The sequence below is a fragment of the Actinia tenebrosa genome, unplaced genomic scaffold (genome assembly GCF_029948245.1).
Source record: "Actinia tenebrosa isolate PJP-AT-01 unplaced genomic scaffold, QUT_ActTen_1.0 PGA_scaffold16__25_contigs__length_10494907, whole genome shotgun sequence".
NCBI classification, from domain to species: domain Eukaryota; kingdom Metazoa; phylum Cnidaria; class Anthozoa; order Actiniaria; family Actiniidae; genus Actinia; species Actinia tenebrosa.
Genome location: NW_028292576.1, coordinates 746,751 through 763,099, shown reverse-complemented (window position 1 = coordinate 763,099; position 16,349 = coordinate 746,751). Strand labels below are relative to the sequence as shown.

Here is a 16,349-nt window from a genome sequence, read left to right as displayed (position 1 = left end):
TTAAGCAATTTTGAGCAGTGAAGCAAACACAAACTTAAGTTATTAACCAAAATTATGACATGCTCTAATTTATGAATGTTAAATAAAGAACAACTTTTTCACTGAGTAAGCATCACCAGATGTGCTCAAAATCCAGTCCCATAATCATTTAATGCATTTCCATTTACCATTTCTGGATTTTAAACAGAGAAGGAGAAGAGAAACTCTGAATGAATGTCTTCTCAGTTTTTGGTAATGATCAATTACCGCTGCAGCCTATTACACTTACCAATAAGTGTTAGTAAATAATTTGAATGTGTCATATTTCAAAACACCAAACTTATTTGTTGAGGTTTCACTTGACCTGAATGCTGAGATAAAATGCTAAATGCTGAGTTTGAGTCTGGGAATAAGCATAACAAATGCATTACAGTATATAGGAACTGGTCATAAACAAATGAGGTGTAGGGGTAGGTCATATGGTAAGTCAACACTAAGAACAGGGCTGTGGAGCTAAGATAACCACCTTTAAAGATCATACTTTACCAGTCCCCCCCATTCAACCAAACCCTCTCTCTCATAAATATGATAATGTAGCACAATATATCAGTGTACTACAGCATACATGCTGCTACATGGATTGGATAAATTTCTGGTATGACTTACTTCTTAAATGTCATTGATGTGAAACAAAAGTTCTAAATACAGGTCTTTGGCTTCCTGTGGGTTACTTGGCATTTGCAAATTATGCTCTTGCATTATCATTTGTCCCAACTCTACAAAAGCTTGATGGCACCCCATTGGAGGTCGCACCTCTCCACATTCTTCTTCAGCCACTACCACATCATCCTCTTCAATCTCTGTTTTGAGGTCACTTTTGTTTGCTGTGTCAGGAAGAAAGTATAATACATCTGGTCTGCCAAAAGGGGAGTCAACATTTGATGATGGCCTTATTTTGTGTAAATTCCAACTTTTTGCAACTTGGTTTAATTCCTCTTGAATGATCTTCTAAAAAACAAAATTGTAGGCAATTTACTTGGATAGGGTCACTCTAGCTATACAGTCCTTGATCTCTCATACTTTTGAAGAATTTCATCCACCAATCAGTACTAGTTTTGCGAAGTGTTGCCCACCATGACTCTATTCGCTGGTTTGCGAATGATTTACCATAAAGAAAACTTTTTGTTCTAGCAAAGCTATCAGTACAATTTCTCCATAAGTATCTTTGTATTGCTGCAATGTAGATATTTTCTGTACCACAGTCTCCTCTTACAATGTGTGGAACACCACCCACCTGACGGATGCAGTCAATAAAGTACTGAGCAGTTATTCGTGGATTGTTGTTGGATTGTCCAACCTCTAACCACATTATTCTCCTACTAAAGCCGTCAATTGAGCCATGGATACAAAAGCCATATGGCTTGAGCTCACATAGCCATCCACATGCCATATAAAATTTGGGCCTCTTGTAAAATACTTTCTTCGTCTTAATTTTCTCTTTGATCGGCACTCTACGCCCTCTGGATCTAAACCTTTGACAATTCTTCGGACAGTTTTGCGACTGACAACGAGTCCCCGATCTAGCTGCAGCCTCTGGTGCATAAGCCTATAGCCTATGCTACATCCACTTCCTGCAAGTTCTTCCTCAATTGCATCAATAATCTCGCTAATTGGTGAAACAAATCTCCGTCTTCGCAGATCTTTTCCCCTTAAAATCCTCTTCAGTTGCCTTAAGCTAATCCTTATTCCACGGTACAGAAGAAGAAAACCAATGATTTCGCTGTAATTCAATCCAAGGTTAAAACAGCTCACAATTAAATTGTCACGATTGCAGTCAACTCTGTGGACAGGTATGTAATCTGGCAGAGTAGCTCGAAGGGGTTTTGTGAAGTAAAACATGATAAAGAGCCCCAATAAAGCTCTCACGATAGTATTCATCTTCTTGAAATAATATTTGAGGCTGTTAATATTTTAGAATTTAGACTACTCTCATACTACACTGTAGCACTGTTCTAAGTTTGTTCACGTTTTATTATTTTTAAATTTTTCAATTTGGGATCGGGAAGGATTACCACGAGGTAAGGAAAGAATTTGTAACGAGTATTTAGTATTTTTAAATACTAAATACTCGTTACAAATTCTTTCCTTACCTCGTGGTAATCCTTCCCGATCCCAAATTGAAAAATTTAAAAATTGAACGAGTATTTAGAGTAAGCTAAATTTTCACTAACATGACGTCATCAATGACGTAATAATGATGTTCTGTACTCTATATTGCAATCAATGTTACCGCTTTATAAACTTTGAACACAGAAGTTATTCCTCTCAGAATTAAATAGCGTTTTAGTAGCGTTTTTTATAATTTCTGTAATTCGGAATAGACATAGATTCATATGAAATGAGTTTCGTTTGTTCCCCTTGAGTGAGTATTAGACTCGGATCAGCTGATGGACTATATGGGAAGACAACCGAGGACCATGAAGAGAGTCTGCGAAAGACCTTTCGACACCTCAGAGACAAAGGTATGACCCTGTACAGAGAGAAGTGTGTCTACTCAAAGGACCTAGAATTCTTCGGCTACACATTCTCGAAGCACGGCATATCCCCAGACCCAAAGTAAGTAGAAGCCATCCTCAACATCCAACACCGACTTACGCGACTGAAGTACGGAGCCTACTCGGTATGACGAACTACTGTTCCAGATTTATAAGAGGGTACGCAACGATAACGCAACCACTTCGTGAGCTGACGCAGAAGGAAGCGCCCCGGAATGGACCGCCAAGCACGACCACGCCCTTCCAAAACTTAAGGAAGCCCTGAGTAACACACCCGTTACCGAATATTTTGATCCTGAACGGGAGACATCTATTTATGTTGACGCAAGTCCAGTTGGTCTTGGAGCGATCCTCGCACAAGCTGATCCTGCAACTGGTAAGGAGAAAGTGGTCGCTTACGCAAGCTGCGCTCTGACGGATGTAGAGAGCCGATACAGCCAAACTGAACGAGAAGCACTTGCAGTCGTCTGGGGATGTCAGTACTTCCATCTGTACATCTACGGAAAACCTGTAACAGTGATAACTGACCACAAGGCATTAGTTACCATCTTCAACGACCCGAAGTCTAAACCAACAGTGCGCATCGAAAGAAAGACTCTCAGACTGCAACCCTACCAAGTCAACATCGTATACCAGAAATAGCTTAATAGTAATAAGCTGACATTGAATTTAGAGAAAACCAAATGTATGTTGATAGGTAGTAATCGTAAGCTTGCCAAAAATACTACTCTTTCTATTTCGATTTTAAATCATAACATTGATTCCGTAAGTAGCTTTAAATATTTGGGAGTTTTTCTCTCATCTGATTTACATGGTCGGACCATGTGCAATATGTAGCAAATAAAGTCAATCAAAGACTTAGTCTACTTAGATGGATAAAACATTCACTACAATTTAAATCACAACTCTTATTTTATGAAGATATAATATCGCATTTGCAATCATCTTTATGATATTCGCAATAACGATCCCACCAAACAACATCATCTGTGTACTCGACAATAGTAGAATTTTCATCGGTTGACTTGGGGCAGACAGACTTTTCGGTACTTTTCTCGGTATCCGTGACACTTTTTTCGCTTATTGTCTTTTCTTTCCAGGATGAAATTGATGCTGCCTACATATTGGCAACTTTTCTCTTTTTTCTTGTTGTTGCAAGCGTTAATGATTTTCTCAACTTTTGTATCTCAGCGTCTAGCTGAATACTAAAATTTGGGAACTCTATTTTTGCAACTTTCAAACTAAACAAAACAAAGATAGTGTGACAGGCTAAAATCTTTGTATTTTGAGGTGAATGCGAGAACAACGACAACAACTCGTGGGATCCCTATATATCGTGGTATTCAGCTTTTCAAACCATGGTATTCCACGCTAAATACCCATTCTCGGTAGCCAATCAGCGCGCGAGATTGAATAGTGTCATGGGATTCTATCATATATACACTTCTTTCTACCACCTCTTTCTCTTTTACTCCGACGAAGGACTAGCGTCCGAAACGTCAGTAGGTTTTTTCATCTTTTCACGGTGTATAATTTACCTTTTCATTATTACTCTTATTTTATAATAGCCTTGTTCTCCCACTTTTTGATTATGCCGATACTATTTGGGGACCTAAAAATAATACAAGTCTAATGTCAAGTTTACAAATATTGCAAAACAAGGCTGCAAAAATCATATTAGATAAGTAGTTGCATTCATCAGCCACTGAAGCTCTTACTGCTTTAAAGTGGATTCCCTTAGTTAAACGACGTTTTCAAAGAAGATGCATTTTTGTTTATAAGTGTCTAAATGGCCTGGTTAATCATCATATGAATTTACAAATGAATAGAAAAAACAACATGAATATAACACCAGAAATAAAGACCATCTAAGACTCCCAAAAGTAACAAGGAACTGGGGAAAACAAAAGTTAGATTATCAAGCGGTCAAAGACTTTAATTCATTAAACAAGGACATTAGGAATTCAGAAAGTATCAATGTCTTTAAGAAAAGAGTTTTTTCTCATATATTATTCAATGATTTTTAGATATATAAGTTTGTTATATTTTAGCTATATTTTAGTCACTATTTCCACACCGAAGGCAATGAAGCCAGCTGACATCGCAACTGCAACGGCACAAGACGCAACCCTACAAGTGGTCATTAAAGCAGTGCAAACGGGAAACTCGTGTCAACCCAGTCTGAATCCAGCTATTAACGCGGCAACGTTTAAAGCCATGAAACGGATAAAGGACGAACTAACTGCTTGTCTGTCGTACAACGTCATCCTGAGAGGAACAAGAATCGTTATGCCTGACGCAATGCAGCTTCAAGTAGTCAATCTGGCCCATGAAGGTCTTCAAGGCATCGTAAAGACCAAATCACTACTTCGCGAGAAGGTATGGTTTGCAGGTATCGACCCTTTAGTAGAAGAAACAGTAAAGTCCTGCCTAGCCTGCCCAACTTCAACACCTGACACCAAGCGAGAGCCGCTAAAGATGTTGCCACTACCCAACGCACCATGGCAAGAGCTGAGCGCAGACTTCAAGGAACTATCCACTGGAGGGTACCTGTTAGTATTCACGGATGATTATTCTCGATATCCGGGGGTAGATGTTATCAAAACGGCATCGTTTAAAGTTGTTATTCCGCGCCTCAACAAGATCTTTGCAGAATTCGGAGTACCTGGAGTAGTACGTTCGGATAATGGCCCGCCATTCAACGGAAAAGAGTTTGAAGAATTTGCGCCAACTCTCAGGTTCAAGCATCGAAAGATAACTTCCTTATGGCCCCGTGCAAACGGAGAAGTCGAAATGTTCACGCGAACGATAAAGAAGGCCATCGAAGTAGGAAAGATCGAACACAAACCATGAAAAGATGTACTGTGTGATCTACTACGCAACTATCATGCGACGCCTCACATCTCGACAGGCTAAGGAAAAGATGAAGAGTAATGCAGATGACAAAGCTTACGTAAAGCCAAGCAGTGTTGCTGAAGGAGACGTCGTAATCACAAAGCTTGATCCGACAAAGTGCAAGTAGCAAACACCGTATGATCCAGAACCATACGTTGTGACTCAGAAGAAAGGCTACATGATAACAGCACAACGCGATGGCAAGCAAGTCACTAGAAATTCTTCATTCTTCAAGGAACTGGGTACAACACCTGATGGAAAAGTAACAACCCAGGAAGGTAATGAGAAGAAGCCTGAAGGACCACCTGAAAGAAAATACCCATGAGGACCTTGCGAAAGACCTCCACAATACTTGGAGGACTACGTTAAACCTTGATTGCATTCATCTTAGTTGAACTGAACTGATTATTACTGAACTGATCATTTACCTTTTCATCATTACTGATTACCTTAGAATAACTTGAACATTGATGATAATACCCTGTTAGAGAGAGATGAGATGTTGAAAGCTGATCAAAGTATATTTGAACATTTTGAAAATTATGATGACTTGCATCGAGTACTGATTATCTCACCGAGAAGAGGAGAGATGTAATGTTGTTACAATAGTCATTAACTCGGCCACTCTTATGTAACTTATAACTTCATATCTATACACACTCTCTAGACTAGATATAACTAGATATAACTAGATATAACTAGATATGTTTAAGGGGCGTTTGATTAAAACCATGATCGAAAGAACATCGATCACACGTAGTATATGAGTTTCAAGGTGGTTTGTGTTCATCAAGCTATATTGATTATACCTGCATGCGTCTCCACCAGCGAATTGATGAGCACAAACTCCTGTCAAGCTCAATTCACAAACACCTTAGAGAAGAACACGACATCACCAACACGTCAACTTATGTCACGCAAGAACAATTTAAGATCTTAAAAGGTGGTGAAAACAAGTTCAACTGCCTCATTTATGAGACGCTATTTGTATTGCAGCGACAACCTTCAATTAACATTCGAAGTGACTCGCTAAAAGTGAAACATTTGACCTTCGTTAACTCAACAATGATTTTTTATCATTTAATTCTCCTGCAACAGTTCGAACATGGCGTACTCGGAAAACTTCCGCGTAGTCGACGAAAAAATCCAGTCAAAATTTTCTCACTATGTCGTTGAAGCATTTCCTCGGTTTCAGTTTCCCGAGGAATTGAACTCATTTTTACTTTCAAGATACCCAGCAATTAAACATCCTGCAGAAGATTTTAATTTTAAAATGGGTTACTTCACGAAGAAAAATGGAAACGCAAGTTCGATATCATAGACGAAAATACTCTTGCTCAGGCCTATGATAACTGACAACACGATAGAATAACGTTGCCTGACCCACACACGCCGATAGTAACTTCTACAAAAACGACAACGAAGAAAAGGAGCGCAAGTTAATATATACAAGTATTTCAATGTGTGTGTACTCCGCGTCTAGCAGCTCGCCAATTAATACGTTTGAATACCGGCTCACAGTAGATAATAAACTTTTTACAGCGGTCTTACCCAGGACCACTATAAAGCCGAGAACCAACATGAATAAATCATCACTTTGCTCAAGTAGTCACAGCCAGGTGATCTCCCTAACATGACCGCGCGCCTAGAGTCTTGCACGAAACATTGCCGTGATGGACGCCACTTTGTTTTGATTTGAATATGCATTCTCTTAAAATGTAGTGCGAAATATTGGTGAAGGAGTCATAGCTGCACGTTTGAAGTCTATAGTAATGTTTCACGTTGTGTACAAGTAAAATTTCACAAGAAAAGCTTACTTCAAGCAAGTGCTTATCCGACTTTGTAATTCGTATAGCCAACAAAGTTAACCTTACAAAGTTTTTTTTTTCGAAAATGATTGAAAACTTGATAATATGCTCAAATTGCTAATTAGTAGTAAGTTGTATGTACGTATATTAATATTTGTAATAACAATAAAAAATTTTTGATTTAAAAATGTGTTGTATTTACGTGCTATTCTTATATGTGTTATGTTCTTGATTATTACCGATCCACACATATCTTGTTTACGCGCAAAGGTCTATTGGGATTGATTCTTTTTCAGCAAACGCGATTCGCGATCTGATTGGCTAATCGATTTCCGTCAAATCACCTGGAGTGTGCTCATCCATGGCTTCGCAAGAAGATAGACAAGTACGAAATGGTAACAGTATATTGAAGGAATACGGGCTTATTCTCCGTAAGCCATCGGATTTAGGAGAAAAGAGAACCCAGGCTACTGCGGAAAGTCATGTTTTTTTAAGTAACCTTGCAGGTTTTCTTTCAAAATGGTCGGGCGTAAAGTGGCAAGGAAAAAAGCTGCTAAACGAAGATGTAGTAGACTTTTTTATAAAGTTAACAATAGATGCTCAATGGAACCATTCCATTCCTACCTTGAAACAGGTAGAGAGGAAATGCATTATGTAACCAAACAAAATTTCAGCGTTGCCAGAGAATCGAATGATAGCTCTTCCTCAGTCACAGGACCTCCTTTACTAATCAACGATTAGCATGTAAATCCTTACATGAACGTGTTCCTCAAAGATTGTCATTTTTGAGGAACATAATATCTGATTTTATTGATTCAAGCACAAGCGATTTTGACAATGACCATGCATATCATTATGACAGTTCAGCATCCAAAAATTCTTTTTTGGAGGTTGCTTCGGATGCATTGAACCTTTTTGAAATGTATGAAGGCCTAAAAAATCTTGGTTTTACTAAGTTTATTACTAAGAGTAATCTTCCCACGTCAGTTGGAATTGGTAATCTCCCTACAAAGAAAATGCAGGGATTAAAGAATTCCGAACTAAATAACCAGGAACGTCATCTCGAAGGTCATTTGAGAGGATTTGGACTTTCCCTAATACCAGTACTACGAGATGACAATTGTTTGTTTTTTCTGCAGTTGGTTTTCAACTGTTCAAATATGCTGTCATCTACTAATACCGACTGCGACATATCATTACACATGAATAGCTTGGGACTACATAATAATATGACAAACAAAGAATTGGCAAGTGGTCTCAGATCTTACTTGTGGAGGAATGGAGAAGTGAGCGTTGTGAAGAGTACATGGACTGTCTGCCTGTTGATACTAACGTCTTTGAAGAGGTGCAGAATTATGAAAATGAACACTATTTTGGAGGACCACTTCGGGACCTTTGTTGTTCAGTTTCAAATCTGCTGTATATATAGCAAAAACCTATCTATCACATGATTGCAAAGAAATAGAAATGATTTTAAGACAATGTTGCCTTGTTGGTCGTTATCGATCACAATAAACTAATATTAGACTATTGTAAAGATATGGTTTTTCGATTGTTCTAAGAATGAATTTGAAAATCCCATGAGCAAAAGGCTGAATTATCTTAAAATTCATCAGAAGAGATTCAAGATACATTCCACAATGGGTCTGATTTAATTTACAACCGACAATGCGTTTTTTCCCCCCGAAGGGCTTAATATATCCCGTAAATTACGGCCTCATTTATCCTCCAATTAGGAGGATCAATATAGTTTTCAATGTCGTTTTCAATATATATACACCTACTTGCAAGAACGTTGACATACGAGAATATAACATCAGTGATTTAGTGGGATAGGAATTATATTAAAAAACAAAAGAAGATCACTGAAGCTAAACTTTTTCTTTTGTCTTTTAATTTATTCCTTTGTCGCTAAATTACTAATGTTCTAATATCGTATGGCAACGTTTTTGCAAGTAGGTGTATATATATTTATTTATAGTTTTCAATATATGAGTAATGAGTTTGTTTCGTATGAGACAATCTTGTCGAGATAGCACTCTCGTGCGCTCTTGCTTGGGCCCGGACTTGATTAAGACGGGAGAAACTCAAGCCACGAGGAAAAGAAATTATTATGGTTTATATGATGATGTAATCCACGAGTGAAAATGGCATACACCATTTAATCGAAGTTTATCGCATTAAACATGACCGAACATCAGGCCTGGATAGTTGACAGGAAGCATGATTTGTGGCACGATTACAACAACCCCAGGGGGGAAGGTCTAGTGGCCCACAGCAGCACGTCAAAAATTGGTCAGCCGTTTTGTTTTTGCAACTCGCTGTCAAGATCGACCATGTTATTCCACTGTTTAGGGATGTATAATGAAATCTCTAACAGTTAAATGAACTGATAGATTCAGTAAATTAAAAACTTACTGCATAAAATGCGAAAAATGGTTCGCCCTACCAGGGGAGGGGAAGTGGTTCACGCTACGCGATAGCATAGTGGTTAGCCGTCTATCGACGGACTAACCACAAAAAAGCATGACTGTATTCCTTCAAAATTATTCTGAATATAATACACTCTGTAAAAATGATAGCAATTTTGTTTTTTATTTTCATGTTTGCAGGTGTTGAGAAAAAAAATGACGACTGCAGAAAAATACACCATCAACGATCAAATAAATGGGATGCATCAAAGGATGCCCTTCTAGTCTTATACAGACAAGAACAGTTGAGCCACAACGAAAGAGCCACTAGGGTATATACAAAAAGAAAAGCAGGCTACTGGGAACACTCTTGAAGGTTGATGCCTTTTTTTATAAGTCAAGGTAATTTGAAATTTGAAAGATAAAGAAAACTTAAAAAAATATATAAATATTTGAATTATAAAATATTTGAATTATATAAATTTAAAACCTCAACCAGGAACAACTAGCACGTCTTAAAATGCCGACACACAACTTTTCTTGGGGCATCCTTGCACTTGCTCAGCATGTCTAAGGAATGGCTAATTGAATAAAATAGCAAAAAAATAAAGAAAAATAGATTTAAAAAAATCGAATGGGTGTATGCTGATGATGTTTGCCAAGATGATAGGTTTCAGTACTGGCTACAGTTTGAAAGTGTAATCATTGAACCAAGTGATCACGTGAGGAAATATTACCATATTTGGTGCGATAATTAACAATTAATTTTCTTTTGACTTGAGTAGATTCTTTACAGCTAAACGTTGTTGTGTTTTGACATTTATTCTATCACTAAAGGCTATATGTTTAAAAACCTAACTGGAAAAATGATTTTTTTAAAATATTAAACATATAATATTTTTTTGAAAGAATCATTTTTGAACATTTTAATGAGTAGTCAAGTTGCAATTACTTTTTTCAAAAGTTTTAGCAGGGATATTACAATTTTCCAGTTAGATTCTAATTAGCAATGAATAGTAGAGCAAAAATAGCCACAAAAGAAAAACCAAGAAGAACTTTAAGCCTTTACTCAAGAGCGATAAAGTTTTTTCAGTTTTGCAAAGAAATCGAAGACAGGCTCGGGTACAAACATCCAGCGGTTTTCATATGAGTGTATGGTTTCTATGGATACAACAGGGTATTCAAAATGGCGGACAAGTTGAATTGAAAGAATATTTCCTTCTTTCTGTCAATTTATGAACTTTCTGAAGGAAAATTATCTATTATTTACACTCACACGTACTTTTTATTGTCTTGCATTTCTGACAGTGCCCATTTGTAGTAAGTATAGAGTAATTTTTTAGCATTAAATGCAAAGATGTGTACACCCATCTTTACGATATAAGGATGAAGAGAAACAAATAAAAGAAGTTGTATTCCTATCTGCCTCAACTGTTTTTTATTTAGTAAATTAATAAGGTATCACGTGATCAAACAGATCTCTGACTGCGCAGGTCATCAGTGAAGTTTGAGCGGGATTTTTGAATACATTGTAGTTTTGGAATCAGTAAGATATTTTTGTCGTTTTGTGCTAAAACACATCGTTTGTTTGTTAAAAATTACATTTGAAAGGTATTCGCTTCATAATGAGAAGTTGATCTACAAATGGCTGTGACATTTTTATCCCCAAATACATGTGGTTTTGCTAGAATTGCCGCGTTAGAATTAGCAAGAGAGATACCGAAATCGATTACAAGAGGAAAAGACGAAAGCAGCACCAAGTACCAGGCTCGAATCAAGCAGGAGATCTACGAGGGTTTTCAGAATAGATTCGACGATTGTTCAGAGAAATTCTCCATTGAAGCTTTGCAGTTTCACAAAAGGTTACCTGGTTTGAGAAATGCCATCAATAAGTGGAACTTTAGAAAAGCTGATGAAAAGCAAAAGTACCTGGAGACATTCTCTCACAAGAACTGGTTAACAATGTCAACTAATCGAAAAAGAGAACATTCATTTATTGATTGTATAGGCTGTGCGATTCGATATCCACACATTCAAGCTTTCTTTAGTGTAAAGTCATCTTTTTTGAAAGGAAAAGCAAAGCAAAGTAATACAGTTCTAGCAGCTGTTGGAGAGGTCAACAGGATCAGAGCACAAGAGCCATCCCCTCCAAAGCCCACACACAAAAACATAACAAATGCTGCGAAAGCAATCTATGATAAAGTGGCTCCACTGTTTGAAAAAACATATAAAGCTGATTTTGCTAAAAGTCTGTCAAAGATTCCAGAGTTGGATTTACAATACAAAACAGCAAATGAAAAAAGGGAAGACAGAAGGAATCACTATCGCACTGCTAAGGAAAATGTAGAAGAACAAATGGAGAATACTGCTTTTTTGAGGCATATAACGTATTATGTGCATAAAATATTACATAATCATTTAATGCCAGGTACTAGATGACACACAGATCATGCAATCGTGTGGCCTTAAATTTTTTGACATGATAAATAATATATATCTAATATACTTGTATTAGCTACATGCCAATATAATTTTTGTACATAAAGTGTAATGTACATGTAATTATCATAAGATGGGTCAAAATATCTGATATAAAAACTTACAACAATCTTCTAGATAAATTAATGTTCTTATGACCCTTTCATTATAAGGTGCTACGGTGGCGGGCAGTCATTGAATGCATGGCAGCGTCATCGAATGGCATCATCTTTTGAGTTGAAGAAAACTGCAAAGAAAAGAAAAGCAGAAAATGATGAAAATCAAAATCCTTCAAAGAAAAAAAAGGATCACACTGGGAAATTTGACACAATGGTCTGGGACAAAGAAAATTTAAAGAGTGAGATTGAAGACCTACCAGATGGCCATAAAATTAATTACAGTGAATTAGCAAGAAGATTCAATGTTTGTGACAGTTCTGGCAAGATAGCCTTAAATGGAGGCCAAATCGTGAAAGAATATTTAACTTCAGAAGGTGTGGACCTCTCTAGTTTGAAGATGTGTGTAAACAAAGATGACAAGAATCAAGTTATTAGGAGGAGAAAGAGAAAAGGCAAAGGTGGTGAAATAAGTGTTCCCACAGAGATTACAAGAAAAAAATTAAAAGAGAAGCTAAGGGATAAAATAGAGTCTGGAGAATACACTGTTGGTGAATTGATAGTCCCATGCAAGGTATAAGTTCTATTTAAGAGGCTGTGCACGTAAAAACCGACCGGTGGGGTCGGACTCAAAAAATCGATTTCCCTGATTTTTTGCTCATTTGTAGGGTTTTACCATAGAATAACCAGAATGTATTTTTTATGTTTTCATTGTTTTTATTTCCCAAGAAAATGAGCTCCAAAGTTCGACCCAGCTTGGAGGCTCAAATTAGCATCAATACAAGGGCTTCAAAACTCGTTGCGGAGCAAGGTTTTCTTCTTACATTATGAACAAATAAGCCAAGAAAACTTTATATCAATCATATGAGAACGATTTTGTGCAAAAATATTGACCTTTTTCTCGATAACGAATTTCTGGCAAATTTTTGAACACAGTTTACTCGGCTCAACCTGGTTTTACCACTGGTCTTTAAATCGGAATATTTTAAAAGTGGCAAAGTTTCAAACCTAAAATTATACCAATTCTGATAGATCTAGCCCTATATTTCAACTTTATTGGAAAAAATTTGTCGGACAATGCAAAACGACTTTGCGAGGTTTCATTAAAGTTACTATATTTTGATCGTTTATTTAGCTGCCGAATCACTTCCGGTCTGTGAGTAAAATACAACAATTTACATATTTTGATCTCAAAAACAAGACAAAGTCACAAATAAATAAATTGTTTTGAGTGAATAAATAAAAAAGATAACTTAGGAAGAGAAATTGCCAAAGAATTACGCATTAGGCCTTCAATGACAGAAATTATAAACACTCACTGGCGAGACCACTGCCGTGATCCATTCTCCGTTGTATAAAAATCTCTCTCGACTACCACATCGCGAAGCAATTCCATAATAAAAAAAGGATAAATTTTGCCAGGAAAACATACGAAGTACTGAAATAGTAGCAGTAGCAAGTTAAAGTTAAAGCATGAATTCGTCTTTAAAGTTAAAGCATGAACTCGTCTTTAAAAATCATTTAGAGCAATGTCTAATGGTCTCTCTGTGCAAGGCCAGCAAACAAGTCTGTCTGAAATAACTGTGCTTCTAATTATCTTGGCACCGCGCGTGCCGCGAAGCTGTAGCAAGTCAGTTCGAAAACTGCTGACCGAAGGCTGAGTTAAGGTTTTCGAAGTTTGCAATGGCGACTACATGTTCCTTCAAAAACAATACTTTTCTTAGAGACTGTGGACCATCCCGTGGTCATACGGAAGTACTATTCTTAAACACATGTCGTGATGATGTAAAAGGTAATCTTCAGAGCTGTCACCTATCGCGCTCTGACTTGATAGAATATGAATTGATTTTCCAGAGGGCCGGTTTAGAAAACATATCTTCTGATGCAACAAAGACCTTCCGTGTTTGTCCTCGTCACAGATATGGACTGGGAAAGTTTTGGAGACCACCTAGATCATGCCAGTATCCAGCTCACAGTGGTTTGTCATCTATAGTCAAAGGACGCGATGTCATTGGCCAGGACATCTCGAGAGAAATTACCAACCTGTTTGGAATGACAGTTCCACTAGGATCACGTAATTATATCATTTGAATGAAATGCAGTTGTCAAACTATTGAATGCTAGTTTGTTGAATTACATGATTTACTTGCTATTTCATTAGTCGAAGTCATCTCGAATAAATTGAATTTATTATGGGAAACGACTAGGTAACAGTCTACTGAGGGGTGTGAGGTTTTGGGAGGGGGGTGGAGGGGGTGAGTGTGAGCGTGAGGCCAGGAGTGATTGGGGAGGGGGACGACCTTATCTCAATAAGTATCTACTTAAGATTGAAATCTATTGAATTGTTCAAAATTTTGACAGGATCACTCTATCATTCATTCATAAGGGTGTAAAATAGGAATTTATTCACTTTTGGCTAGCGGCATCGGAAATATCCCTGAATCCGCCCACGAAAAGTATGAAAAAAGCGGGTAGTCTGCAGAAATTGTGACACTCATGCAGTTGTCCGGGGGGGGGGGGGGGGGGGGGGGCTATGTAAGAGACTAGCATGGGAAAAAGTGGGGGGGGGGGGGGGGGGGGCTAATATTGGAAAATATAAGAGAATAGTATGGAAAAAGGTAAAAGGTGGGTGGGAGGGGGGCAAACCCCTCCCTCTGTGCGGCCCCTGAGTTCTTATAGAAAAATTTGCGTTTTAACAGCAATATGCTCTAGCTGTCGCAAAAAACACAAGAGAGAAGTCAAAAATCAACCCTTCCCTGCTTCTTCAGAGGATAAGAAAGAAATGTTCACCCCGGAGAAAGCAAATACCTATGTGCTACGGTAAGTTTTCGTTTGTTCGTTTGTTTTCTTTTTGAGTGTTTGTTTTTTATTTATTTATGTTTGTTTGGTTTGAAGATTACTCCTTACGTATTTACTGATCAATTTGTTAGGAATCGCCCAGGTTCACAGTATAGAGAAAGTTTTACTGGTACGCCAACACCCATGAAAAGACGTGATCCTTGTTGGACACCTAGCAGCATGGCTGATGACGACATCTTGGAGTCAGAAGGAAATATCAACCAGAGCGTCGTAGACCAAGAGGTACTTGATTTGTACAACCAAGGTATGGCATCACTAGCATCTAAAATATGTCTAGATTTTTCACCACTGCAGTCTCGCACAAAAACCACATGGGAAGATACCAGAGAAAATCTTTGCAAGGTCTCGACTGATAACACGGCGGCAGAGGGAGCTGTTGGATTTGATTCGCTCGAGAAAATAGTAGATGATCTGGAATCTTTAGGGGCTTCAAAAACCTGGTGCTGTGACACGAAGAAGCTTCTGAATGAGTGCAAACGCTATCTAAAAACTGATTATTATCGAGTACACTGCCAGGATAGTCATTCATGTTGTCCTGATCACTGTCGTGACTACGCTCTAAGCGACGAAAAGGATAAAGCATTTAGTGCTACATGCAAGCAGACTCACAACGTTCAGTGTGACAAGTGCGACTCACTGAACTCAGTTCTGAAAGATGTCGAAAATCAAATCAAAAATCCTTCCATTTCATTTTACAGTGACGATCAGCAAGAAGACCTACTACATGACTGGAAAAAGAGTAAAGAGAGCATCTACAACTGGAAGTCCCACATACTTAGATCAATAAATCAAGAAAGTGCAAAGCAAAGGGTTCTTCAAAACCTGAAACCCAACGAGGCTTTGATAATTTTCGACTAGTGGGCAATGAAATTCCAGCAGATGAAATGTCGAGAGAAACAATCAGACTGGTATGGAAAACGTGGACTAAGTTGGCACATTAGTATCATCGTCTTGAAACCTGAAGAAAGTAGTGAAGATGTTGAAGTCCAAACGTACGCTCACCTCTTCTACAAGTGCACCCAAGACTGGTATGCTGTCCTCTCCATCATTGAAGATCTTCTTGGCTGGCTCAAGTCTAACATCCAGCCTTCAATATCTCACGTTTTCTTAAGGTCAGACGAAGCTGGTTGTTACCACAACAATTTCTTAGTTGCAGCTTTGCATGGTATCAGTGAGAGGACTGGAGTAACTATGAAGCGGTTTGATCACTCCGAACCACAAGATGGCAAGGACATGTGCGATCGCATA

The 16,349-nt window shown here is 37.9% G+C and overlaps 1 protein-coding gene and 2 pseudogenes across 1 annotated transcript; 2 read left to right on the top strand and 1 right to left on the bottom strand.

Annotated features, from left to right (window-relative positions):
* Nucleotides 1-648: 648 nt before the first annotated feature.
* On the bottom strand, nt 649-1,800 carry LOC116289717 (uncharacterized; annotated as a pseudogene).
* A 1,421-nt stretch (nt 1,801-3,221) lies between these two features.
* On the top strand, nt 3,222-4,561 carry LOC116289718 (uncharacterized; annotated as a pseudogene).
* An 8,274-nt stretch (nt 4,562-12,835) lies between these two features.
* LOC148910510 (uncharacterized) lies at nt 12,836-16,271 on the top strand. Its single transcript, XM_089031499.1, has 3 exons — nt 12,836-14,316; nt 14,942-15,062; nt 15,173-16,271. The coding sequence occupies exons 1-3, from the start codon at nt 13,926-13,928 to the stop codon at nt 15,957-15,959; spliced, it is 1,299 nt and encodes a 432-aa protein (XP_088887625.1). The 5' UTR covers nt 12,836-13,925; the 3' UTR covers nt 15,960-16,271.
* Nucleotides 16,272-16,349: the final 78 nt, after the last annotated feature.